Genomic DNA, 27,829 nt, shown 5'->3' with positions numbered 1-27,829 from the left:
GTTTGTATAGTACTACATACATACATAAAAATATTTCAAGCACGGGCACTAATGCCCTTCTAGCTTGCCAATATACCAAAACATTTGTTCCCATAATAATAATCCAGGCTGTTCTTAAACGTATTTAAACTTGCACTTGCCTTAATGTAATTTGGTAGTCTGTTCCATGCATCAGCTACTCTGTCAGAGAACCAGTTAGTACACTTCTCATTTCTGTAGAATCTTCTAAGTAGGTTGTCTGATGATTCTCTAGTATTTTTTGTTAACCCCAAACATTCCCAGCGGTAGTTGTCACTAAATGCTCTATATACCTGAATAAGATCTCCTATTAGATCTGTAAGAGACACTGTACAAGTTCAGGTATTTTAGTCTTTCATAACTTAAATTTTCACATCCGTGGATACCCTTGGTATATTTCTCTTGTACTCTTTCCAGTTTACTCATGCTTGTTTTCTTTTAGGGTTTCCATATTGTTATTCCATATTCAAGTTTGGGTCTAATGTAACTAACAATGACGTTATTATTTTTGATTTCCTAGACTTTATAAATCTTTTTACACAACCTATAGTTCTATAACTATCATTAACCAATTGGTTGATAGGATTAGAAAAACTCATAGCTGAATCTACCCATATATCCAGGTCCTTAAATGAGTCTACTGTTTCAATCACTGTGTGCTGTATTAAATATTCACCTTTCAATTTATGCCTACCAAATCTCATGTGCTTAGTTTTTTTATGTATTTATCAGCATTTTATTCTGCTGTGCCCAGATGGTCAATTTAGTCAAGTTATTTTGGAGACATGCCTTATCTGTAACACATGTAATCAGTTTACCGAATTTTAGGTAATCTGCATATAGACTGTAGAACACCTCAGATACAAAAGTAAGGTCTGAAAGATACAATCTAAACAAGTAAGGGACTAGGACAGAGCCCTGTGGGACACCCTGAATGTAACCAAGGATTTCGCCTGTCCAGTTTCTGTATGATACTTGCCATGTCCCATTTGTAAGCCATGCAGCTATCCATCTTATCAAGATTACATCAGTACATACTTGTAATTTATTGATCAGTGTTGTGTATGACCCTGTCAGTTGCTGAAGTTAAATCTATATAAATTATATCACAGCACAATTTTTCATTCATAGCTGTTATTGTATTGTTATAGAACATTATGTTACAGGTAGTAATAGATCTGATGTTCTTCGTGTTTCACTGTTGCAGTCGTTACATTTGGGTTATCTGCTTGCAGGCAGCCCTCAGTCGGCCTGATTAACAAAGTCTTGTGTCCTGCGTTGGTTGCTGTCCCTTCTTCCATGACGTCAGGTCGTCAGGGGTATAAAACATACAGCCGATGCCATTATATCAGTCTTTCTTGCCGTGCGGTGCCCAAAGCAGAAGCAGTTCGCAAGTGCCGGTCGGCAGTCTCCTGAAATTTTCATTTTCAAGTTTCAGAACCGAAGTCTTCAACTAAAGCTAAGTACCCCATTGGAGAAACTTTTTCTTGCTCCTTACCAATGTCAATAAAAGTTAATAATTGCATTACTTGTGGAAAGCAAATACCTCATAAAGATTTTCATTCATACTGTATTCTTTGCCTAGGCCCTGGCCACGACATACCTTGCTGTCGGTTTTGTGCTTTATTTAATCAGCGCACTATCTGTCGGTATATATTCGCCTTTAAATATTTCGGGTTTTGGTTTAATTATCCAGAAATGTCGGTTAGCCATCCGACTACCGGGATTCCAAAAAATGCAAAGATAACTACAGAGACAGGCCGCTGAGGTCCAAAACTGCCGACGACGCTTCTCCTAAGCCAGTCGCCAGTTCGCCGGTACTCAGTGAGGCGCTTTCGCAGCCCCTGATACCTGCTATTTCTGATTCGCAGGCCTCTACTGAGACCCAATCAGAGTCCGACATGCTGCGAGATGCTTCAACTATGGAACCCGTGGATGTCTTTACCTTGGATGGGTCCGGAGCTGCTGTGCAGGCATCGGCTTCTGAGGGTGTATTCCGGCCTACGGACTTGCATATTAAACCAACGCCTCCTCCTTTACTTAGGCCTAAATCTTGATCCATGCCTAAAAAAACAATGCCCAGGCCACATTCTCAGGCCTCTATGCCCAAAAAATAAATAAGAATGGCTGAAGATCTAATGACTCTAATCAGGGGTAGCCAACCCTCCCCTTCTAAGAGGCCTAGGACTGAAGTTGATTATGAATCTTCTGATCAGGATTCTGTTTTTTCTGATTCTTGTAATGATCAGGATTTGCCCTTATCTACTTATGAAGATTCTGATGCAGAGGACTCCATTCCCTCTGTTTCCCCTCCTGAGGATTTTTCTTTTGGGGAAACCTTACATACTCTAAGGGAGCATTTCCACTGGGAAAGCCAGGATTTTTCTGATAGCATATGCCTTTAGCTATTCCTCCTGTACTAGACATTGTTGATGATGCTTTTTCGGAATCTAGTTTGGCCCCTGATTCCCTACCTCCTGTTCCCAGAAAACCTGACAGATACTACAGGGTCCCTGAGTCCCACAAGTTCCTTTTTAAAAATCCTACTGCAGATCCAGAGACTATTTCACAGGGCCCAAGGGCATTAAGGCTTTTACTGCTAAAAATCCTACCCCTTCTGATAGACTCCAGGGCACTGGATAGATGGGGTAAGAAGGTTTACACTTCTGCAACTTTGGCAGTCAGAGATTTAAACTGCCAGTTTCATATGTTAAAGTATCAGCAACATGTTATTGGACTGCTTAAACAGAAAATGATGTTGATTCCTGACTGTGTGGAAGATAAAGAATTACAGGATTTAATGCATTCTGCTGAACAAGTTGGAAAACATACTTTGCAATGCGGTTTTGATTCATTAGAGGCCTCTTGCAGGGCTGCTGTTACTGGGTCTGTGTTCAGAAGGCATGCTTGGCTCAAGGAACAATTTTTGCCTGAACATGTTAAAGCTAAATTGTTGGATGCTCCTTTAAATCAGGACCGCCTGTTTGACAACAAGGCTGAGGAAGTTCTTAAAAAGATGGAAGATAAAGCTAAATCTATGCAAACTGTTAAAGATTTTTTACAATTTCAGCCTACTAGATTTAGTAGGCACTGGCCCTCTAAGAATTGGTCTTTTCCAGCCCCTTCCAGGTCTTCTCAAGCCAAACCCAGACACAGCAAAAAAACCCAGGTTTCAGTCCCAGGGGACACACAGAACTAAGCAGTGGGGGGCCTCCACTTCCAAATCTGGGAATAATAAGACTCCCCCCTATGGCAAACTGTCTCAATGACTTCCTTTTGAAATTTCCAAGCACTTATCAACTGACTACCCCTTTGGGGGGGGAAAGATTGCTCTTCATGCAAAGAATTGGGAACTCATTACCTAGGACAAATGGGTTTTAAATATAGTGTCCCAGGGATACAAATTTCACTTCCACACGTTGCCAACACCAAGTGGGTGGCCAGACCTACCCCCAAATCAGTGGGCAGAGGCCCAAAAGCAAGTACTAAGCATGGGGGCTATTCAAAAGGAAAAGGGACAGGGTTTCTACTAGAGACTTTTCCTGTTACCCAGAAAACACCATTCATGGCGTCCTATCCTGGACCTGTCTACTCCAAACACCTTTTTGGAGATTCCAAAATTCAAGATGCTGACTTTTCACCAATTACTTCCTATGCTAGGCAAAGATGCCTGGTTGGCAACACTAGATTTAAAAGAAGCATACCTGCACATCCCAATCAGGGAATCTTGCAGAAGATACCTACGCTTCAAAGCAGGCTACACGCGCTATCAGTGTTCTGCACTGCCCTTTGGCTTATCTACTGCGCCCAGGGTATTCACAAAGTGCCTAGCTCCAGTTATTGCATTTTGCAGGCAAGGAAATATTCACATATACCCATACCTGGATGATTCGATATGCAAGACTGCATATGAGGAAACTACAGTGGTATCTAAAAAGCCTATGGTGTCAACATTCTCAAGACCTAGAAACAATGATTCCTAGCGTACCTTGCCTACGCCTAGAGTTCCTTTGGTGGGCAGAGGCCTGCCACCAAATCAAGAGACTACCTTTCACACCATCCCCTGCCGCCCAAATCCTAACAACAGATGCATCAGACTATGCATGGGGGGCTCACCTGGCAGGGAAGTGCATTCAGGGCAAATGGAACCCAAGTCAAATGCACCTGCATATCAATCAAAAAGAAATTAGCTGTACAGAATGCTCTGACAGCCTTCAAGGACCACATTCTTCCAGGACAACTAATGGTAAAGACGGACAACACCACTGTTATGTGGTACATAAACAAGCAGGGGGGTACACATTCTTACCCCCTCTGCAGACTAACAATGGCATTGTGGAACACAGCCTTACACTACCAAGTGCACCTACAAGCTCAATTCCTGCCAGGAAAATTAAATACACTGGCAGACGGACTAAGCAGAAACCTCATGGACCCACACAAGTGGAAACTGGAACCAAGGATTTTCAACATGTTGACAAGAAAATGGGGGAGTCCAGATATAGACCTGTTTGCCTCTCCCCAGAACTACCAATTGTCCAAATTTTGCACAAGGACTCCCCACAAACAAGCCTGGAAAGTGGATGCTCTGTCCTTCAGCTGGAAAAACCTGTCAGTCTATGCCTTTCCCCCTCTGCCTCTGCTGTCCAAAGTACTAATAAAAATCAAACGGGACAAACCAAGGATGATTTTGATTGCTCCAGACTGGCCGCGCCAACACTGGTACTCTTTCCTGCACAGTGTGTCATGGTCATCTCCATGGCACCTGCTTCAGACTCCTTCCCTGCTGTCTCAGCAGGAGAACCAGATTTTGCACCCTAAGCTTCTAGCACTGAACCTTGCCTTTACCATCCCTCAGTAAACCTGTGATGGATATTATTTTAGAGGCAAGGAGGCCTAGTACTAGAAAATCTTATGCTGAAGAATGGAAAAGATTCTGTGCCTGGAACCACTCTCAAGGGATGAGCACAGCAGCGCCCAGTTTACCTCAGATTTTACAATACTTAACTGAGATGCTTCACAAGGGCCTGTCTTTTTCCTCCATTAAAATCCACGCCTCAGCCATTTCACCTCATTGTAACACAGGACCTCCCCTCTTCTCTCATCCACTGCTCAAGCAGTTCCTCAGAGGGGACACAAATTTGAGACCACCCAGGAGAGCTCCAACCCCAGCCTGGGACCTTAACTTGGTCTTGGAGAAACTCACTCTACCTCCTTTCGAGCCAGCTGCTACTGCAGACTAAAATTTCTTTCTTGGAAAACATATTTCCTTTTACCAATCACTTCAGCTAGAAGGGTATCTGAATTACAGGCCCTTATGGCAGTGGAGCCTTTCATCATCTTTCATGCGGACAAGGTGTCCCTCAGAACCAATCCATCCTTCATGCCCAAGGTGGTATCCAGTGTGGCTTACTCAGTCCATTCATTTGCCAACCTTCTTTCCCAATCCGCAGAATAAAGGGGAACGGATACTGCATTCCTTAGATGTGCACAGACAACTTAGATTCTACTTGGACAGGACTAAACCTCAAAGGAAATCTGAACAACTGCTGGTGGCATTTGCTGCAGGGGCAGAGGGGAAGGCTATTTCAAAGCAAACCATTTCTAAATGGATAAGCCATTGCATTCATTTCTGCTATAAGCACCATGGAAAACCTATCCACCAGGGGGTAAGACCTCACTCCGCCAGGGCTGCATCTACCACCTTTCTCAGAGACGTCCGTACCAGGGACATCCTAGATGCTGCTACCTGGAGTTCTGTACATACTTTCACCAAGCATTATCATTTGCCAATTTTCTCTAAATCCAGAGCTGGCTTTGCCACTGCAGTCGTGCAGGGCCTTATAGCTGGCCTTAATGCTATCTAAATTCCTCCTCCTAACCATAGCTTTGGGAATCTACCCAAATGTAATGGTTGCAACAGTGAAACATGAAGAACATAGTACAGTTGTGTACACTTACCATAAATGTAGATGTTCGAGTGTATTCACTGTTGCAGTCCTGGTTACCCTCCCTCCAGCCCCCTAACTTCTTTTGGCTATACCTCTACTTTCCTTTACTATACTTAAAAGCCTTTTTGATGTATTTGCTTTTTTGTTGGAGGTATATCTTTGTACTTTTATATTTGTTTCCCATTAGGGGGGCACTTGACATCTGGGGCAAGAAAAACTGATGTAATGGCATCGGCTGCATGTTTTATACCCCTGACGAAGAAGAAGAAGGAGGGACAGCAACCGATGCAGGACCCAAGATTTTGTTAATCAGGCCGACTGAGGGCTGCCTGCAAGCAGATAACCCAAATGTAATGACTGCAACAGTGAATACACTTGAACATCTACATTTATGGCAAGTATACACAACTGTGAACTTCTGAATGAACGATGTCCAAACTGCCCAAGATGTAAAATACAGGTTTAATCTCCAAAACGCACAAAATAACAGCAACCACAGCACAAAAAACAGCAGAACCAATTCACCAATGACCCAGGTTTCGTCTGAAAAAATTGACTTCATCAGATTGGTGAACTAGTTACCACCAATATATATCAAATTTAATTGATTAATTACTCTTAATTAACAAAAAACATAAAACTCTGAGCATAAACCAGAGTAACCCTTGGGTAACCGTAAATAAGCTCAGTACATACAATATTAAAAATAAATTCTAAAATATTTATTTATGTATAAAAAAATGAGATATAATGTGTAAATGTGTGTCTATATGTATATATAGTGTTCATAAATAATCCTATACTTAAAAATGCTATATGTAATATTTCATATGACGGGAACCTGTTATTAATGTGTGCATTAAAAAACAACTAATCTAATACAATTGTATACAATAAACACAATAATGTTAACAGTGTAAACCAAGAACAATCTAATCTGACACATGTTCCCTAAATGGTAAATGTAAAAAAATGATAATAATAAATATAATATGAAAAATGAATAGACATGTTGTACAAAGTGTTGAATCCATAATGTTGATGTTATATGAACTAACAACCTTTAATATGTTTAAGTCTAAGCCAGGGCTTAATAGAAATATATTCATTCAGCCCTGGATAACTGCAAGCGTCAAGCCTGAGTTGCCATGTGAGCTCGCTCATATCCAGATGGTACTGAGTAATTCTCCCCTGTTGGTCCGTTATCACATGCTGTATAACACAAAATTTGAAATTATGGGTACTATTCGCTATAACATGTCTTGCCAGAGCGTTAGTAGATTTTTTATGTTGTATATCCAAAAGATGTTCTTTAATCCTGTCCCTAAACCTTCTACAGGTCTTCCCAACATAAAATGCCCTGCAATCTTGACATTTAGCTAAATAAATCAATTTTTTTGTATAACAGTCATAATGACCCCTTATTGTAACAACACAATTGTTTACAATAACTTTTTGTCCTGTTAATAAAATATGTTTGCATGTGGTACATCTACCACATTTATAATTACCCCTTATTTTGTTACAAACTACCTTGCACTCAGCTGAGCTTTTTTTCAAAAATGTCCTTCAGTGACATGTCCTTTTTGAAAACGAATTTGGGCTTTTGTAAAAAAAAGCGAATATACTTCCTTACTTCTATGGAAAACTTCCCAATATTTCATAACAGTATCTACTATAAATTCTGAATCCCCATTGTACTTAAGAATGTACAAAATGGTATCGCTACCATATGTATTCTGTTCAATATTACTTTTGGAGTATCCAAATTGGTCTGTGTCTGATATCATAATTGGTACCAACACATTATTTGTTCTTTTTTGCTGAATTTCTTTCCTTACATCTTCACATAGTTGCTTCGGATAACCTCTATTAAGAAACATTCCTATAATAAAGTCTAATTCTTGTTGAAAATCCAAATTATCACTGACCATGCGTGCCGCCCTAACCATCTGCCCCTTCACTATGGCCTTTTTCTGATGGCTAGGGTGCCAGCTGTCAAAATGTAGATACGAATTTGAAAAGGTGGGTTTTCTATATATTGTTGATCTCATTTTACCCTCCTTTTTGTCAAATGTTAACCTAACATCAAGATAATCTACCTTGTCAGTGTTGATTTCATGTGTGAACTTCAAAAACCAAGCCGTATTATTAATATATTGGATGAAGTTGTCCAACAATGGTTTGTCACCCGTCCAGATAATAAAAATATCATCCAAAAAACGTAAATAAATTTTAATATATGGACTGAATTCACTTTTATGTACATATTCCTTTTCCCAATAAGCCATAATATAATTGGCGTAGATGGGGGCACAAGCTGCCCCCATAGCTACGCCAGTTTGTTGTTTAAAATAATGACCATCAAAAAAATAGAAAGTTATTTAGTACAATTTCCATAAGCCTAACATATGCATTGACCTCATCTTGTTCATAGACCCCCGTGACATACAATTGTTCCTCTAACCACTCTAGACCTACATCATGGGGAATCACACTAAATAAATTACAGACATCTATAGTGACGAAATAAAATTCATTATGTACCACCAAATGTTTGATCCTTTCTAAAAAATGCCAAGAATCTTTAACGATATATGGTATATTTCCAAGGCCTTTCTTTAATTGATGGTCCAGAAACTGACTAATATAACTGACTTTACTTCGCTTTCCGTCTACTATAGGTCTGAATTTTACATTGTTAAGCCCTTTATGAATTTTGGGTATTCCAAATATACCACTTACTACAGGGTATTCGTTTATCATAAATTTATATTCATCTTCCGTGATCTCTCCTTGAAGAACCATGTCATCCAGGGCCAAGTCTATCTTTTTGTAGGCTATATTGATTTCATTGATACTGACTTCGTTGTAGTTATCATCGAACAACATGGACATCATGATGCTGTTGTAGTCTTGTTTATTAGCCACAACAACTCCATTGCCCTTGTCCGGTTTCATAATACGTATACAATCCATGTTACTTAACTTTGTCAGTGTATCATATTCATTTTTTGTCATATTAAATCTATATTCATATTGTCTATGCCTAAAGTATTCCCGAAACTCCTGCTCACAAATATTTTCAAAAGTTGCCACTACTTGATTCATAACAGGATTATATAGGCTAGGTTTTGTTAATGTTTTGACACCACTACTATTACTAGTACCTCTGTTTTCCTCAAAATTCAACTTCAAATTCATCTTACGAGTAAAAAGTTTTAATTCTATCAAAGAATCAGCAATGTTCCCCCTTCTACATGGCACAAAGTTAAATCCTTTAGAAAACAAATCTGCATGTTTCATATCAATATCAATACTTGAGTAATTATACACCTTAAAATCCTGCCTTGTGTTGTGTATTACCTTAGGTTTACTTAGAACTCCATCACACTGTACTGAAATAACTGAAGTATGTGTTCATGAAATAATTCATCATAAAAATTCGCAAAAGACTCAGAATTAGATAAGAGACACTGATTGACATCCAGTAACACATCATTTTGTAAATTGTGCTGATCAACAACATAGTTAGTATCACCAAGAATGTTACTGGCCCCATTATCATCTGCGACTGTTACATCAGGTATTGGTGTGCCTTTATCTAAATTATAATCAATCACTATTTCATCACACTTTTCATTGTCCAAAGGGACCATAGAATCACTCATGAAAGGATATGTACTTAGATTAATCAGAAAAGTATCATACATCGCGTTATTGTTACTTGAAAAATTCACTGTTTGTACCGTTGTTGAAATACCCAAATTATTATTATAGCACACATTAGAATCAACACCGTATCCATCACTGCAAATAGTCAGTGAATTACCCCCTCCCCCTGTATTATCAAATACAATGGTATCCGAAGGTATATCCACGTCATAAATTCCATTGTCTAATTGATCAATATTGAAGTCAAACAATGTGTCCGTACCGTCTATCTTTACTTTTGAATTGCTGCGACCTTGTATAGAAACCATCTTAACGTTATTATTGCATTGAGATATACAATTATTACCATGAGCTTGTATATGTGAGTCGAAATCCCACCTGATATTATCTCTCTCACTGTCTGAATGAAAAACGCTGTTGTTAACCAAGGGTAATTTAGAAGGCGTACTTACTGCCCTCTGGTAACTTTTGTCCATCCCTTCTGTGAGCCGCTGACATTCTTGTTTTTCATTCGAGCCCCCATCCATACTCCTTGTTGGTCGTCGTGGTCCGTTCCTTGGTTCCGTAAACGTTCTGATTGTCTTAGGCCCTCCCCTAAAGGGTCCTTGTCCATCCCAAACCGATTGTTATTTTCACGGGGTTGTTCCCTCTCATTGACGTCATCTCGTCTTCGCTTCTGATTTGCTGTTGGGCTATTCTCAGCCTGCCTCTGAGTTTCTTAATCGTGAAACGGATAAATACAGCCGTTCTCGTAGGTCTTAATGTCCCGTTGTATTTTCAAAAGTTTTTTATTGTAAATTGCCTCACAGCTCTTCTCGATGTCTTTGATAATGTGAACATAATTGTTCTAATGTTGCTCAAATAACAAATCTTGAGTAATTTTAGTGTTTAAATCTTCAAGTTCTTCCAACAATTGGTCAACTTTCTTGTTGTTGTATTTAACCATTAGACCCAGAATTTTGATCCCCGTTTCATCAAATAATTGATGCAGTTCAGTGATCATTTCAGGATAATTCTACACAACTGTACTTTTTCAACATATGCATTCTGATATATGGTTTCAAGTCCCAAGTTATCCTGTTCTGACAATAACTTATCCAGTATTACCTTCTCCATTATTTTTCCACAACATGAAAGTCAATTTAAGGGTCTGTATGACTCTGGATTTGTCCTACTCCAATTAAAAACAGGTTTAATAAGCACATGTCTCCAATCTTGAGGAATCTCCCCATATTTATATGGCCTAGTGAATAATAGATATAATGGTACTGTTAAGCTCTTGCTGAAGTGTTCTCCGGTCATTGTTACAAATTCCGTCTCCTCGCTGTGCTTTGTTTGGATTCAGTTTGCGCAGTTCCTTTTCAAAATAATCTAATTTGATTCCAGTATCTGGGGTTACCTGGATGTTACTAGGACAATTTGCCACCCCTTGTGTGGAGCCAAACTGTTTTGCATAAGATTTTTTAAATACATCTGTAATCTGTTATGTCTGAGAATAAATTTTAAAATCTGCACATAGTTTATCAGTTTGTGTGTCTTTACTTCTTCCACATGTTGTGTTGTATCTCTAAAAAGGTTTCTTATTATGCTCAATATCTTTATATAAATTTTCTTCATAATTTTCTTGATCTTGTCTCACACTATGCTTAATCTGTTTGTCCAGCTTATTTATTTCAGTTTTCAAAGTTGTAGTTCTATCTCTCTTCCATTTCTTATATTTTTTCTCTCACCTTAATCAGATGTCTTGGTTCTTATGGAAATATATCTGCCTGATATTGTATGCCTATATGCTGATGTTAAACATTTTTTGATTTTTGCACGCAATTTCTCTTTCAAAACTTTCCATATTCCATCTGCAGTTTTTCCACTGAACACCTCACTCCAGTTTTGCATAGTGACTGTTTTGCTTCCATATGATGTGTAAATTAACCTTCTATGTATTGGCTTAGATTTCAGTTTGGCACACTATGTAGCAATAAATTAACCTTTATAACCCCCCATGATCACTGCACATCATTGGTGGTATAACTTGACTTTAAGGTAGGGAACACAATGTCTGGTATGATGTTCTTTGTGTTTCACTGTTGCAATCATCACACTTGGGCTATCTTCCTGCAGGTAGCTCTCAGTCAGCCTGAATACCAGAGACTTAGTATTTCTGCGTCGTATGCTGTCACTCCAGGACTGACATCGGGTTGTCAGGGGTATAAAAACAGGCAGCCGACGCCATTACATCAGTCTTTCTTGCCGAGGAGCCCAAAGCAGAAGCAGTTTGCAAGTGCCGGTCAGCCGCTACCTGAATTTTCATTTACGAATTTAATAATCCTGAAGTCTTCTAAAGCTAAGTACCCCATTGGGGATCCTTTTTTCTTGCTCTAACTGATGTCAGGAAAAGCTGACAATTGTCTTGCCTGTGTAAAGCAAATACCTCACAGAGATTTTCATTCTTACTGCGTCACTTGTTTAGGCCCAGACCATGACGTCCCTCGCTGTCGGTTTTGTGCCTTATGGTAATGCCTGAACCATTCGTTGTCTGGCTCTCTCTGTTGCTAAATTCTTTCTCTCTTAATCTCCGTATTCTGAAATGGCTTCGGTAAGCCATCAGACTACCGATATTCCAAAAAATCGTAAAGATAAAGACAGAGGCAGACCACATAGGTCCAAAACTGCCGATGAAGCTTCTGTTAAGCTAGTCACCAGTCCACCGGTACTCATTGAGGCACTTTCGCAGCCCCTCATGCCCGCTTCAATGGATTCACAGTCATCTACTGAGACCCATTCAGAGTCTGGTATGCCGTGAGACTCTTCATCGACTATGGAATCTGCGGATGTCTCTACCTTGGCTGGGAGCGGAGCCTTTGAGCAGGCACCAGCTTCTGAGGCAGTTATTCGATCAACCGATGTTCAACTCAAACCAATTACTTCTTTTTTAACCAAAACTACTGAGTTTCTTAGGCCCAGAGTATGCACTATGCCTAGAAAACCGATGACCAAAGTGCATGCACCTGCTCCCGTGCCACAAAAACAAATGCTTAGAATAGCTGAAGACCTTATTATGTTGATTAGAGGAAGTCAGCCTTCCCCTGCTAAGAGAGTCCAGTCCCCCTTCAGCTTTTACAGATCTGGAGTCCGATGACTCTGAAATTTCTGATTATGAAGACATGCCATTATCTGCTGATGAGGATTCAGATGCAGAGGAGTCCATTCCCTCTGCCTCCCTTCCAGAGGATTTTTCTTTTTTGTGAAACCTTGCATACCTTACGAGAGCATTTCCACTGGGAATGCCAAGACTATCCTCAGTCCAAAAAGAGACTCAGAGAATTTCTAGAGCTGCCTCAAAACTGACCCTTAGCAATACCCCTTGTCCTGGATGTTGTGAATGATGTTTTTATGGAATCCAGTCTTACTCCTGACACTTTACTTCCTGCCCCTAGGAAACAAGACGGGTACTACAGAGTACCTGACTCAAAAATTTATTTTCAAGAATCCTAATGCTGACCCAGAGATAATTTCCCAGGGGCCTAAAGGTATCAAGGCTACTACAGCCAAGAATCCCACCCCTTTGGCCAGGGATTCCAGAGCTTTAGACAGATGGGGTAAGAAGGTATATACCTCTGCAACTGTTGCTATCAGGGCATTGAATTGTCAGTTTCACATGCTGAAGTACCAGCAACATATTATGGAACTTATTAAACAAAAAAGTGGCAACCTTTTCAGGCTGTGCAGAAAATAAAGAATTGCAGGAGCTTGTGCACTCTGCATACCAATTAAGCAAGCATACTTTGCATTGTGGCTTTGATGCCCTAGAAGCATCTTCCTGGGCAGCTGTCACTGGCTCTGTACTGAGAAGACATGCTTGGCTGAAAGAGCAGACCTTGCCAGACCATGTCAAATCAAAGTTACTAGACGCTCCTTTGAATAAGGACCGTTTGGCACCAGAGCTGAAGCGATTCTTAAAAAGATGGAAGAAAAAGCTAAGTCTATGCAGACGGTTAAAAAATTCTTACAAGTGCAGCCCCCTAGATTCAGTTGGCATTGCCCTTCCAAACACTGGTCCTTTCCAGCCCTCTCCAGGCTTTCTCAAACCAGACACAGGGGAAACAGACCACCCAGACTTCATTCTCAGGTTATGCAGATATCCAAGCAATGGAGTGCCCCCACTCCTAAAGCAGGGAGTGGTAAGCCACCTCCTTACAGAAAAAGCTCACAATGACTTCTTTACTCCACTCCCCAGCCCTGCCCAATTGCTTGTGCCCTTAGGAGGAAAACTTGCTCTTCATGCAAAAAATTGGATGTCCATCACTCAGGAAAGGTGGGTCCTCAACATTGTATCCCAGGGGTACAAATTTTATTTCCATTCACTGCCAACCCCAAGCGGGTTTCCAGACCTTCCTCCAAACCAGTGGGCAGAGGCTCAAAATCAAGTACTTTACCTGCTCACTATCAGCTATTCAGCCTGTTCCAGTAGAACAGAGAGGGGTCAAGGATTCTAATCCAGACTCTTCCTGGTACCCAGGAAAGAGGGCTCTTGCCACCCAATCCTGGAATTTTCCATTCTCAACACCTTCCTGGTGGTACCAAGATTCAAAATGCTTACTATGCAACAGCTTCTTCCTATACTAGCCAAGGATGCCTGGTTAGTCACCCTAGACTTAAAAGAAGCCCATCTGCATATCCCATAAGGGAATCATGCAGAAAGTATCTACATTTCAGGGCAGGGTCTATGCATTATCAGTTCTCTGCACTTCCCTTTGGCTTATCTACTGCGCCCAAAGTATTCACAAAATTCCTGGCTCCAGCCATTGCATACTGCAGGCAGAGAAACATCCAAATTTACCTGTACTTGGACGACTGCCTGATTCAGGCAGACAGTCAGGAATTGCTGCTGCAGCACCTGACATTTGTGAAAAACCTTCTCACTTCCCTGGGGTTGCACCATCAACGAAAAGAAATCAAAACTGGTACCCAGTCATAAGATTGTATTCCTGGAAGCAAGCTTGGACACCACTTCCCAGATGGCATTCCTCACCTCAGAAAAACAAGTCTATCTGGCAGACTACTTCAAACAAATGGCCACCAGAACCCAGCTATCTGCAAGAAAAATACTGCAAGCCCTAGGGTTCATGGCCTCATGTATACTGCTGATTCCATGTACAAGACTGAATATGAGGACACTCCAATGGTACTTAAAAAGTCTTTGGTGCCAACATTCTCAGGACCTGGAAACAGTCATTCCTATCATACCCTGTCTAAGGACAGAGTTCCTCTGGTGGGCAGAAGCATGCAACCACAACAAGGGATTGCCATTTACTCAACCCCAAGCCGCCCAGACCCTAACCACAGACTCATCAGACTATGCCTGGGGGGCACACATGGACTGAATATGTATTCAGGACCACAGAAGCCAAGTCAAATTCATCTGCACATCAACCAAAAAGAGATGCTAGCTGTACAGAATGCCCTGACAGCTTTCAGATCCCTAATCTTTCCAGGACAACTGCTAATAAAAACAGACAACACCACAGTTATGTGGTACATCAACAAGCAGGGGGGAACCCATTCCCACCCACTCTGCAGGCTAGCCATGGCCCTGTGGAACACAGCCTTGGACATTCAAGTCCATCTGCAAGCTCAGTTCCTGCCAGGCAAACAAAACTTATTGGCAGACGACTTAAGCAGAAATCTCCTAGACCCACACGAGTGGCAATTGGGGCACAGCACCTTCAACCTTCTGATCCAGAAATAGGGGACCCCAATAGGTGGATCTCTTTGCCTCCCTTTTCAACCACCAGCTCAGCAAATTCTGCACCAGGAATCCTCATAGCAGCTGGAAAGTGGATTCCCTATCTTTTCAGTGGGTAAATCTCTCCCTCTCTGCCCCTCCTTTCAAGAGTATTACTCAAGATCATACAGGACAGACCAAGGACAATTCTGATTGCCCCGGACTGGCCACGTCAGCACTGGTACCCACTCCTGTGCAGCCTGACATCGGTGCCACCCTGGCACCAGAATCCAACCCTCCTCTCTCAGCAGGAGGGACAGATTTTGCATCCACAACTGGAAACCCCAAGTCTTGCGGCCTGGCTTATTCCTTGAATTCTCCCCTAGCAACCTTAAGCAAACAGGTGCTGGATGTCATTCTTGAAGCCAGAAGACCCAGTACAAGAAAATCCTATGCTGATAAATGGAAAGGCTCTGCTCATGGATTCAGTCTAAAAGAGAGGACACAACACTGCCCTCTCTTCCTCTTATCCTGGATTACTTAGCAGATCTACTCCAAAAAGGCCTGTCCTTCTCCTCCATTAAGATACATGCCTCAGCCATTTCTTTTCATTACAACACTGAGCCACCTCTCTTCTCGCACCCTCTTATCAAACAGTTCCTGAGAGGGGCAAACAACTTAAGGCCACCAAGGAGAGCACCCACCCCTACTTGGGACCTTAACTTTGTACTGAAAAAGCTCATGCCCCCCCCCCCCCTTAAACCTGCTGCATCAGCAGAATTAAAATTCCTCTCTTGGAAAACAGCCTTGCTTCTAGCCATCACTTCAGCTAGAAGAGTTTCTGAGCTACAAGCACTGATGGCTGTGGAACCCTTCATTATTTTCCATGCTGACAGGATTTTCCTCAGGACTAACCCTTCCTTTATGCCTAAAGTGGTGTCCAGTGTGGCTCTCAATCAATCCATCCATTTGCCAACCTTCTTCCCTAATCCTCAAAGTAAAGGGGAAAGAATCCTGCACTCCTTGGACGTGCACAGACAGCTCAGATTTGACTAAGCCCTTCAGAAAATCTGACCAGCTACTAGTCAGCTTTGCAACAGGGGCAGAGGGCAAGGCCATTTCAAAACTATTTCCAAATGGATAGCACACTGCATCCATTTCTGCTACAAGCACCATGGAAAAACCAACCCCTCAGGGGGTCAGAACACATTTTACTAGGGTAGCATCTACCTCTACAGCATTTCTTAGGGGAGTCCTACCAAGGGACATCCTGGAGGCTGCTACCTGGAGTTGAGTACACACCTTCACCAAGCATTACCACCTGCCCATCTTTTCCAAATCCAGGGCAGGATTTGCTACAGCAGTCTTGCAAGGCATACTAGCCAGCCCTAACTCTTCTTGACTGCCTCCACCCTTCTTCAGCTTTGGGAATCCACCCAAGTTTGATGACTGCAACAGTGAAACACGAAGAACATAGTGCAGTTGTGTAGACTTACCATAAATGTAGATGTTCGAGTGTATTCACTGTTGCAGTCCTGATTTCCCACCCACCAGCCCCCTTGTCTCTCTCTCTATCTCTCTCTCCTCTCTATGTCTATTACTCATCCCTTACTGGGTTATTGGTATTTACTTTTTACTGGTGGTGTTTTTCCCCACCATAACTTTGCTCCCTATTTGGAAGGTTCCTAACATTTGGGGCAAGAAAAACTGATGTAATGGCGTTGGCTGCCTGTTTTTATACCCCTGAAGACCTGACGTCAGTCCTGGAGCGACAGCATCTGACGTAGAAATACTAAGTCTCTGATATTCGGGCCGACTGGGGGCTACCTGCAGGCAGATAACCCAAGTGTGATGACTCCAACAGTGAATACACTCGAACATCTACATTTATGGTAAGTGTACACAACTGTACTTTCCTTTCCCTGGTAGTTTTTTTTTTTTTTTTTTTTTTTTTTACAATCTGAAGCAATTGTTCCTGAAATACGCTGTGAATAATTTCCTTACTAACATTGTAGAATCAGTAATATTCCAGTCTGTTTCTGGTAAATTTAAGTCCCTTGCTAATATTATACTTCCCTCCTGTGTTTCACGCAAGAAATGTATGAATTCCTCTAGGTCATCTGCACTTGAATTTGGTGGTCTGTACACTCCAGCAATTGTTATATAGTCCTGGTAGAGTTGGAAATTTAGGAAGGGGTCAGATCAAATCTCTTTAAGTATTTGAATGAGGTGTTATTTTCAGAAGTGTTAAGATCAAGGATTTTTAGAGGCCTGCATATAGAAGTGAGCTTTTGCCTAGTGCAGAAAAGCATTGTTTTTGTTTTGGAGTTTTAGTAGTAGTTATTTTTCATAGCCTTATTCAATGAGTCAATGATAATCAGCCTGAAGTTTGAGTTCAAGAGAAGAGACAAAATGTTTGGAGCAGAATAGGACCATGTCATCGGCATAAAGCAGGAGAGAAAGATGGGGCAAGTCAAAATGAATTTTATGTAGATAGAGAAGTTCCAGAATAAATCCTTGAGGAACACCTTTCTACAGAGGGACTGATGTAAAGGTTTTTAAATTGAAATTAATTGAGAAGTGGCAATTGGAGAGATGTTTTTTGAACTAGGAAAGTATCTCATCATTAATGCCTGTTTTAGTCAGATGGTCTAGAAGAACTGAGTGATCAACAAAATCAAAGGCTGTGGTATGGTCGGTGAAAATTGCTGCAGTAATTACTGCTTCTTCCATTCCAAGAAGAATGTTGTTGCAGAGTGTCCAGATAGCTGGGCGATGTACTGTGACCAGACCAAGCACCATGTTGATTTTGAGAGAGAACATGGTATTGGTTGATGTACTGCGTTTTATATAAATCAGTTAATGCTAGGTTTGATTTTGTTGGCTGTCAAAGTACTTACTAAAATGGAAATTAAAATCTAAACCAACTATTTGAAGTACTGAATATTTTAAGAGAGATTAAAAAAAATAGAACTGGGATCTGTAGAAATGGGAAGGATGATGTTTCATAGAAATAAATTAATTCTTATGAACAATGCAGGTAGAATAGTGTTCCTTAGGAGGGTGATTAAGAAAGGGTATGAAATGAGCAATTTATGCAATTTGGGGAGTGAATGACAGTTATAAAGAAGGAAGATGTATATAATGTATAATGCATGTACAGAAAAGAAAAATGATAATATGGTTTGTTTTATTTTCTGTTAATGTAAATCTATGTCAATTGATGATTTTAATAAAGTTGTTTAAAAAAGGGGGTTATGGCTACAAGATTCATATGGTCAGATAATGAAATTTTTGTGGTGACATCTTGCACTGCTGACAAATATTAGGGAGTTAAGACATGGTGGCATTGAACTGTCTGATTGTTTACTGGCTTAGATAACAAAAGACACAGGGGAGCAGACACTACCAAGTTAGGGAAGGTACTTTTCTGCCATATTAACAAATCAAAGGGCTTGGAGTGGATGGGCTGGGGACAAAACGAGTATTATTTTGAGGAACCATAGAGTAGGGTTAGAATCTGCTCTTACCTTCTCTCAAACAGCATTCTGATTGGGGCAATCAGTACCCCACAGTAAGGAATGCATTTCTCTTCCCAGGATGTGGTGCACTGTACTTTTCTTGAAAATGTTATAAAAAGAGCAGCAATGAATTAGATCATTTTAGCTACGGAATATACAACAGCGTCATTTAATTAGCGTAGAGGATTCAAAAAGCAGGCAATGAAGTTAAAGATTGGAGGAAAGTGTTGTGGAAGAAGTAGGCAAGGAGGGCCTCCAAGATCACATTAATAACTGAAAGAACATTATTAGCAGGTTCATCATGAATATTGACAGCAGGAGAAGTTGTGTTCTAATAGTGAATAAAGAAGTAGTGTTCTGCTGAGGCAAGGGATTTATAGTGGTGGTAGTGAAATTGATTGTAAAAAGGCAGCAAGTGTTGATATACTCTGCTAATTTCAATGGAAACACATTTATTCCTAAACGCGCTTTAAACTTACAAATGCCTAAACAGCTGAAATAAAACAGAAGCTGCTAAGTGAGTGTAAATTAGACTGTATTAGTACTTTGTGATTGCCTATGTAGATTTTCGATCAGGTACTTGAGAAAACATGATTTAAATGTTCAATTTACATGCTAAGCATATATTTAAAAATTAAGGCTACATGATAAGCAGGCTAGCAGATAGTATTCAGAAGTCATGAATGCATTAGTAAGAATGTGTCATTCAGAAAAATAAATGTTAGATACATACAGAAGCAGGCAAACTTTATTAGAATGAATAGAAGCATTATACATAATGGGATATTATTAGAAGTGTGAATGTAACTGGGAGATGTAGTCATTACTAGTACTACAAAAGTACTACTTAAAAGTAGCCCAGTAGTAACCCACTGGAAGAAAGGGTTTTACCACTGCTACAACTGGAGGATTATCATAAAGCTACCCAGTTAAAAAAAAAAAAAAAACTATATACCTTCTACAAAGCAATAGATGCACATTACCAGCTGGAATGAACTTTTGTTAGTTGAGAGAAACATGGGGCAAAATAGAAATTCTCAAAAATGGATGGGTCGGATTAGAACAAAAACATCATAGTAGTACATGGGTGTGGGAGGCAATGAGAACAACAGTGCAACAAACGTTGAGAAATTTGCAAAGTAGATAGGATTTTGAACTGAAGCAGATAAGGGTGGGTAAACTTTTGACTGGAACAGATGCCTTCTCTCTATTTGTCTTTAGTGTACTTGTAATACTTTAGGAGCAACCTAAGCAAAGGGGTAAAATGATGCAGTGGTAAGAATAAAGAGAGTAATGTGGCATAGAGGAGTATAAATGAATGCTTTTCAAAGGAGATTTGAGTATATTCAAGGAATATGAGAAAGGAATAGATATCCAATGGCTAGAAAGACTATAGCTGTTACAAATGTTAATAGAGGAAGGAACAGAAGAAGCGAAAAAATTAAGTACACTGCACAAAGCAACAAGCGAAGAAAAGGAGAGAGAAGCAGGAAACAAACTTGGACTACTTTGGGAAGGATCCCTTAATATGGCAGGAGTAGAGGACCATTGGCAGGATTATTTGTTTCCAAGAAAGGTGATCAAGGCAAGAACATGTCAGATATTTGGATGGAAGTGCCAACAATAAGTGCTTTAATACTACTAGAAAATAAGTCATATATATGCAGGAACTGATAATGTTGGAGATACAAGAAAAAAACAAGTAGGAATTTTTGGAGATGTGAAAAGTTAGAAAAATGTACGGAAGACCTACAAGAAATGACAGGAAAATTATAGGAGAATAAACCAAGATGGGGAAGAGGATCACATAATAAAATACAGGAGGACTAACACACGCACAAGTTTCAAAAATATGATAAGGAAATGGAAAACACAGGAGGCTGCAGAAGAGAGGGATACAAGGATTTTGATGGGAACACTAATGGAACTGAGAATAAAATGAGAAGAGATGCTTTATTTCCATAAAAGAAAGTAGACACTGGGGGCAAATGATCAAAAAATGCACAACACTAGCAGAAAATGTACAAATGGAAAATAGTCTCTCTAATGCAATGATGGAAACAAATGTAGAAAAATGAGCTATTGAGCAAAAGGAAAATAGCAGTTACATCAGTCGGTACACAGAAGAGGCGTCTACCCATGAAAGGGAAGATGCATGTAATAGAAAAAGTAATTAAGGTGACTAGTTAAATAAAATGAACGCTATACATAAAATGAGAATATGTCAGTGGAACCTCTGATAATAGGCTGCACCTATTGCATTAAAATTAAAAGGAGTAAGAAATGACCTGGGTATATCAGAAAATTAGTAAATAAAAAGCTGTGGGCAATGAGCAGAGAAGTGAAGTGTGCCATGCATGGGGTTTGCACTGCATTGTAATTTATATTGATCTAGTAAACCAGATAGGGGAAAGGCAGCCCTGAAGTGAAACCATTCCAACTTAAGTTAGAGAAAGAAAAGCACAGATGGCAGATTTCAGTTTTGTAGCAGTTAGAGCCAACAGTCCAAGTGTTGGCCAATGGTTGAGGTTACATCCCAGCTACAGAGTTTGACAAAGTCCTTGGAGGCCACTACTAAAAGACCTTAATTTATATAAGGAGAAAACTCCTCAAGTCTGAACTGAGCGGTAAATGGATGCCACCAGCATATATTTTATGGACAATACTGAAGGCTGAAGGGGAGAACATTTGAGACTATTATCTGATTTTATTTGAAAATGCAGAAACATTTCTTAAGCACTTCTGATCTTCAGGTTTATGCAGGCATTATGAGTGATAGTTTAGAGAAAATGATCAGACTGTCTTGTTTACCACAGTCAAAATGCAGTTAAGAGATCTTCAAAAACATTTTTTGTTTATCAGTAACATAATGAATGAATGGGAGATCATCAAAACTTTAGTCATGTTATGTGAAGATTGTTCAAAGACCATGACCAGCTGGACCAGCCTTCCTCTGTGGCCTTTGGGACAGGAAAGAAATAGGAACGAAATCTCTAATACCTTTTAAAGGAGTGCAGTATCTCCAGACAGATTATTTCTTTGTTGGGTGTCACAGGAATACGTGCCATAATGAAGGTGGAACAAAACGTCAAAACATGACCCTTTTTGCTACTTCTCTGACTCTTAATCTGCTGTAATGATTAACTGGGATTTACAGAAAGACATCCTTCCAGTTTTCTAATGGGTAGATGGAAGTACTGTGATACTATGGAAAGAGAACCCATTTTGCCTCCTGCATTGAGCCCTAGGAGTGTTCAGCCTGTTGACCTCATGGCTGAGAAACTGTGCCCCATTGCTGCTGCTGGCCTTGATATGGAAAATGAAACTATGCTGGGCCCTCTGAAAGAAGTCGAGTCCAACAGGAGGAGAGCTTCTGCACTTTACTTTGATCGTTGAGTTTGGAACATGTCAACAGCATCAAGTTTGGGTGTTATAAATAAAAGATTGCTTCTGTTGTTTCATTTCAGATTCTGGCTAGTTTTAAAAATGCCATCTTTGTGTAGCATGACTAAATTGATAACTGTTGGTTTTATGCTGACAACCTGGTAGTAGAATATTAGGATGCTGCTTACAAGCATAGTTTAAAATGTAAAGACAGGAGGCTAGCTAGAAGTGGAAAGAAAGTAATTTTAAAAGAATAATACTGGCAGAAAGTATTGAGAATAATGTTCAGGACTTGAAACACGTAATGTCTTAGAGAATCTCGTGTGTCCGTAGTCCCCCACATCCAGATAGTTGAATTAATATTCCAATCCTGATACCATAGTGCAGTTTGAGGAGGAGGGGGTGCTGTATTCTTGAGGTGTCATACTTGAGATGTTAAATATAGGTCTGCTTGTTCGAGTTGGTGGTAGCTCAGATTTATATGAAAAATCCTTGGCACCTATTGAATGTGTAGAGAAGTTTTCCTGGTGTCCTACTACTTGTGATAATGAATTAATGAAGCCTGTAGTCCTCCCAGAAAATAGGCCAAGCGTAGTGTTACTAACCTGGCTAACAGACATTAGTAAAGAACTAAATACTACTGCTACTACTAATGAGATAACCAAGTGAAAATCTGTAAAATATGAAGTGAAATTGGATGTGTTATATAGATGGGATGTTATTTTTCTGCTCTGTTGAGTGACAGAAGCTCTTTTTAAATATGAAGGTAGTATTTGTATTGTAAGTTATTTTTACTGAAGTCATGTGAAAGAAGTTAAATGTCTGAAACTTGTATAGGCTTGTGTATTGATGAATACACTGTTCTTTGCAGTGAAAAACAAGGTCTGGAACTAGTGTGTATAGCTTTAGGGGATCATCAGACAGCATGGGCCTTGGACACCAATGGGAATCTGTGGTTCAGAACTGGAGTCACGTCCAAGAATCCTCAAGGAGAAGATGAACACTGGTGGCAAGTAAGAACTGTATTCATATTTTCCATTGCCAAAAAGAACTTTAACCATAGGAATGTGCTTAAATAAAAATAATACATTTTATATTTCACAGCTTTTTTTCTCAGTAAACTTCTCTCTAAACTTTTTGTTATTACTTTTGTTACTTTCTTGGATACATATTTCATTATGCAACACCAAACGGATTAAGTTAAGTAACCAGGACTATATAGATAAGTTGTTCAACAGTAGTTAACCTAAGAAAAGGACTCAATGGCCCGTTTGTCTGCCCAGTTTCCTGATTATTATGTTCTCATGCTCGAACCCTGTATGTATGATGAAGCAGCTTCCCCTACCCTCAGAACAGATTTGTTATTGAATTTGTTGGTGCTGTGGAGGTGTTCTCCTGAGGTTATAGACATATTCAAGTACATTGCATTATGAAGACTTGATCCTGCAAACTTGGTCTTTCTTTTGTGTTTACTTATTCCATGCATAGTGTGGAAGGCAGGACTCATCCCTTCACAGCAACTTGCTTCCCTTCCTCCCAGCAGGTCATTACTCTTATACGTAGCAGAACTACTTATTTTTCATTCTTAGATAAATTTCTGTTCACAAACAACTATGATATTAAACTGTCCATTTTTTATCACATTTTCCCCACTGCCTACTGATCATCAACTCCTCTCAGGCAGTTAGCCCATTTGTTCTCAATCACTGGGCTGCTTACCCAAGACCAGGAGGGGCCATCATTCCGGCAGCCATCGAGGGTGCTTTTTAAATTAAAAAAATATATATTTTTATACATCTCTAACATTTTGGAACTCATTCTGCATAGCATTGTGGAGGGGGCATGCAGAGGTCTGTCTGTGAACTTTGTCCCCTCATGTTTATTTTACCTTTCCTTGTTGGTTGATAACTCCAGGCTGAGTCAGAAAATGGTCCATGGAGATCAGTGCTCTACCTCTCTCAATAGATTTATGAATGTAAGTAAATCTCTCTGAACCATGACCCTGTACTAGGGCACCTTGAGAGATTTACTTCCATCACAACCTTAATTCCCCAGGATAGGCAAACTCATCCTCCCTACCAACTGTGTTGGGCGCCTGAGTCTCTCATCAAGCTCAAATTGTCTGGGCCATAGTTAAGGTTTTATCTTGCTATACTGCCAAGCTTGGCTACATATTTAGCTCATAGTTGGTGAGTTGAAAGCAAACATCATTGTCTGTCTCCTAAAGGTTCCAGCCAAATGCTACCCGACTACTTTTGACACATCATAACTCTTAATCTGCTGTTGAAATACTGGAAATGTTACTGCTTAAACAAAATGTATACCTGCGCTCATAGGTTTATTTTATAAAATGGGAAAAAAAGCCAGTATTTGTTATCAAAATTAGCTTTTTTTTTCTTTGCATGATTGAGGTACAGCAGGGATTGGGGACGTTGCCCTTTCCCGAGTATAGTGCAATCTCAGTATTGGCATGTATAATTAGCAGGGAAAGGGGGCAGCCCACCACACGGAAGTGCAAAGGGGGTACCTGAACCCCTGCAAAAAATGTTTAAAAAAGCTTTGCCCAGATGATCTGGGTTTGAGCTTCTTTGCTTGATCTATTTAGATTGTTTTTTTTTCTTTTAATGAAGTGACATATACCCACATAAACAATTTCTAAAACGTATGCTAATAATCAGATCCTTTCTCCATCTCACCACAGCTTCTGTAACATTACTATATTAAGCCACTATCCTTGTATTAAAAATCTTTGATAAAGATCTTACTGAAGTGGTAGTTTTGCCTATACACTACTTACTGCGTCATAAGAATCAAGTTGTCCTCACAAGTGAAGCCATCCAGCAGCTTAGTATTTACCTCTGTACCACAGTATTGTGCATTATTATGTTTTTGTTCTTACTTTCTGTTCTCAGTAAATCACATGTCAGTATAGTGCTCTACAACATTCAGTTCCTGGGCCCATTGTTTTCTTTTTCAGCACCATCCTCACTGAAAATTGCTGGCTCAGAAAAGTCTTATACCCTGATTATCTTTTAGCCAGGGCTTTACCTTCCATTTCCAAGTTGAAGTTCTACTTTGAAATGACTTGTCTACATTTATTTCTTTGCTCTCCTACACAAATTCATTTTTATTTATTTCCTTTTATTGACTGGAAAGTTTGCCTAAGCTGTGCAAAACCCCCTTTCACTAGAGGCCTAGGGAGAAAAGCTCCCCATCATACATAATAAAATTACTTGGATTACAGACAAGTAAAATGCAGCAATACTCATAAAAGCTCCTTGTGCATACCTCTTTAAGGAGGTAACAGACAAGTATTATGAGCTGTGAAATCTGGTGTTTCTTGGTAACGGCAACTTACTTTAAAGAAAATCATTGATCATTGGGGAGCCTTCCTCATCTGTCATGCACTACCAATCATAGCATCACTTGTCCAGTCAGACACTGCATTCCCAGTTTTGAATTCTAGAGATACTGACAACCCCATCTTCATTCTTTCATATTAACTAAATTCCCTATTCAAGAAAGAACATTTCTGCCAAAACATATCACTCTGTTTTAGAATGTAACCTTCCCCTTAGGTGACTGTCATAACACTGTAGTGTAAAACACCATTTAAAAACTATTTCTTTTCTTTTCTTCAAACTTTCAGACTCTGGAGCCCATCATTGTACCTACCCTCCTGAAGTCCACTAACACCCTCCTCCCCTGTAAGAGAGATCATTCTTGCCTTTGCTATAATGGTCTCTCTTGAAACTTGTACCTTCCTTGCTCCACAGCTGTTTGGAACATGTCATCACTATCCACTTTTTACATGCAGTTCAGGAACAACTTAATTTTGACTTCACTCTACAGTATTAAAAGGGCCTTCCACAAAAGTATTCCAGATTTATTGAACTTTTCCTTCAGATATCAAAAATCTCCCTTCCCCCTTTTTAGAAAGCCCTCCAAAATTAGTTTTCACTTCACAGATAAAATGTTATAACTTGACCTCCTTAACCTCTTCACTTATTTTCCCTTGCTCAACTAACATAGTTTTCCAATACTGTCCCCTTCCCTTATCTTTAAGTAATTTTCCGTAGTCAGTTCTTTCTTCTACTAGTGTTAATTCATTGCCTTGTTAAAAATATGTTAACCAAAATAGATACAATATCACTTTTGTAAATTTGGCAGTTCAGTTTTTTTGTGCTTCCTGACCAAGTCCATTTACTTAATTAACAAATGATTTAATAAAATATTACATATGATATCGCATTTCCTTTTTAATCCCTCCTACAGTTTCCTTTTCTTTCCAGGACATCTTTATTGAATTACTTGACATAGGTAAATTTACAATCTGAAGTTGTTAATCTTCTTCCATTCCTCACTGATGGGTACAGTTCCAAACCCTCGGAACCCAGTCAGCCAAATGCCAAGCTAGCGTACACCACACTCTCAAGCCACGCTACTACCCACAATGCCCTTCATCCCATACCTCCAATCTCGTTTGCCGCGCCACCATATAGCAGCATTTTCACCGAGCTCTCCAGCTAAGTAGTTTTGAATGATTCAAACTTATATTTCTTTCAAAGATTTTTCTTATAGTGTCTTCTTATAGTCTAGCTCTACCCACAGGTATTCCTTTTTTTACCGTTGTTGGTATTTTCTTGCCTTTTTCTTTACTTTTACCATCCTTGTGGTAACTCCTCATACATTGCTGGTAGTCTGGCTTTTTTTCTCCTTCCTTTCTCTGTTTGAGTGAGTGTTAGTATGTCTGAGAAAAAGGGTACTTCAGGTTTTAGGCATTGCACATCGTGCAGTGGTAAATCACCTAACAGTGACTTGCATTTTAAATGCGTTTATTGTCTGGGCATCTCACATCTTTCTGCAACTCCCCCATGTGATATTTGTGCGAGTTTTAGTCAACGGACGTTGAATGAATGGCACAACAAGTTGATTTTGAAAGGATTGCTTTCCTCTCCTTTTTCTGAGGCTATTTCTGTGGTGGTCTCAACCCCTCCAGGCAAGGATAAGAAGCGCCCTCGCTCAGACCCTTCTTCACCGGCTGGTGATAGGGACAAAAATCATCGATCTAAGATGGGTAGATCTTCCTCTGAGCATCGACTTGCTGTCTTGGTGCTACCGATTTCAGCACCTAGCACAGTTTCTGGGAAGTCTGAATTATCGGTGCCAGGCTCGGCACCAACGACTACTGAACCGATGGTTTCTTCGGTTCCAACCAGTGTGGTTCAGGACACTTCGGCAGCAACCTCGCCTTTACTGGCTCCGGCTCCGACCTCGGATCCGATCTTGACTAACCCTGATTGTGACTTCGGCTCAGAGTTCTCCCTCTGTGCCGACTTTACCATTTACGCAATTCAAATCAGAATCCTCAGCTCCATTGAGTTCATTACCACGGACCACATATTCGTCTTCTGTGGACCCGTTTGCCGGGCAAGCCTACAGTCCTTTTCTGGACTGGCCTGAATCCTCTCGTGGATCTGATATTGACTGCAAGAGGAATCTCCAGACCCTGTTCCCCTCCGGGTGTTGGGATTTTTCCTCCTTCGACTCCTTCGTAT

General features: G+C 40.1%; 1 protein-coding gene across 1 annotated transcript in view; it reads left to right on the top strand.

The window, feature by feature from the left end:
- The window catches only part of TECPR2 (tectonin beta-propeller repeat containing 2), a gene marked incomplete in the record, with an annotated part of 1,535,154 nt that overhangs the window by 751,417 nt on the left and 755,908 nt on the right, over window positions 1-27,829 (top strand). The window contains 1 exon segment of the mRNA XM_044074534.1: window positions 23,143-23,284. Coding sequence (XP_043930469.1) covers window positions 23,143-23,284 — 142 coding nt within the window.

The sequence above is a fragment of the Protopterus annectens genome, chromosome 6.part0 (assembly GCF_019279795.1).
Source record: "Protopterus annectens isolate FY-2018-M chromosome 6.part0, PAN1.0, whole genome shotgun sequence".
Taxonomy (NCBI): domain Eukaryota; kingdom Metazoa; phylum Chordata; order Ceratodontiformes; family Protopteridae; genus Protopterus; species Protopterus annectens.
Note: the sequence above shows the minus strand (reverse complement) of the source record. Positions and strands in the feature narration are given on the sequence as shown.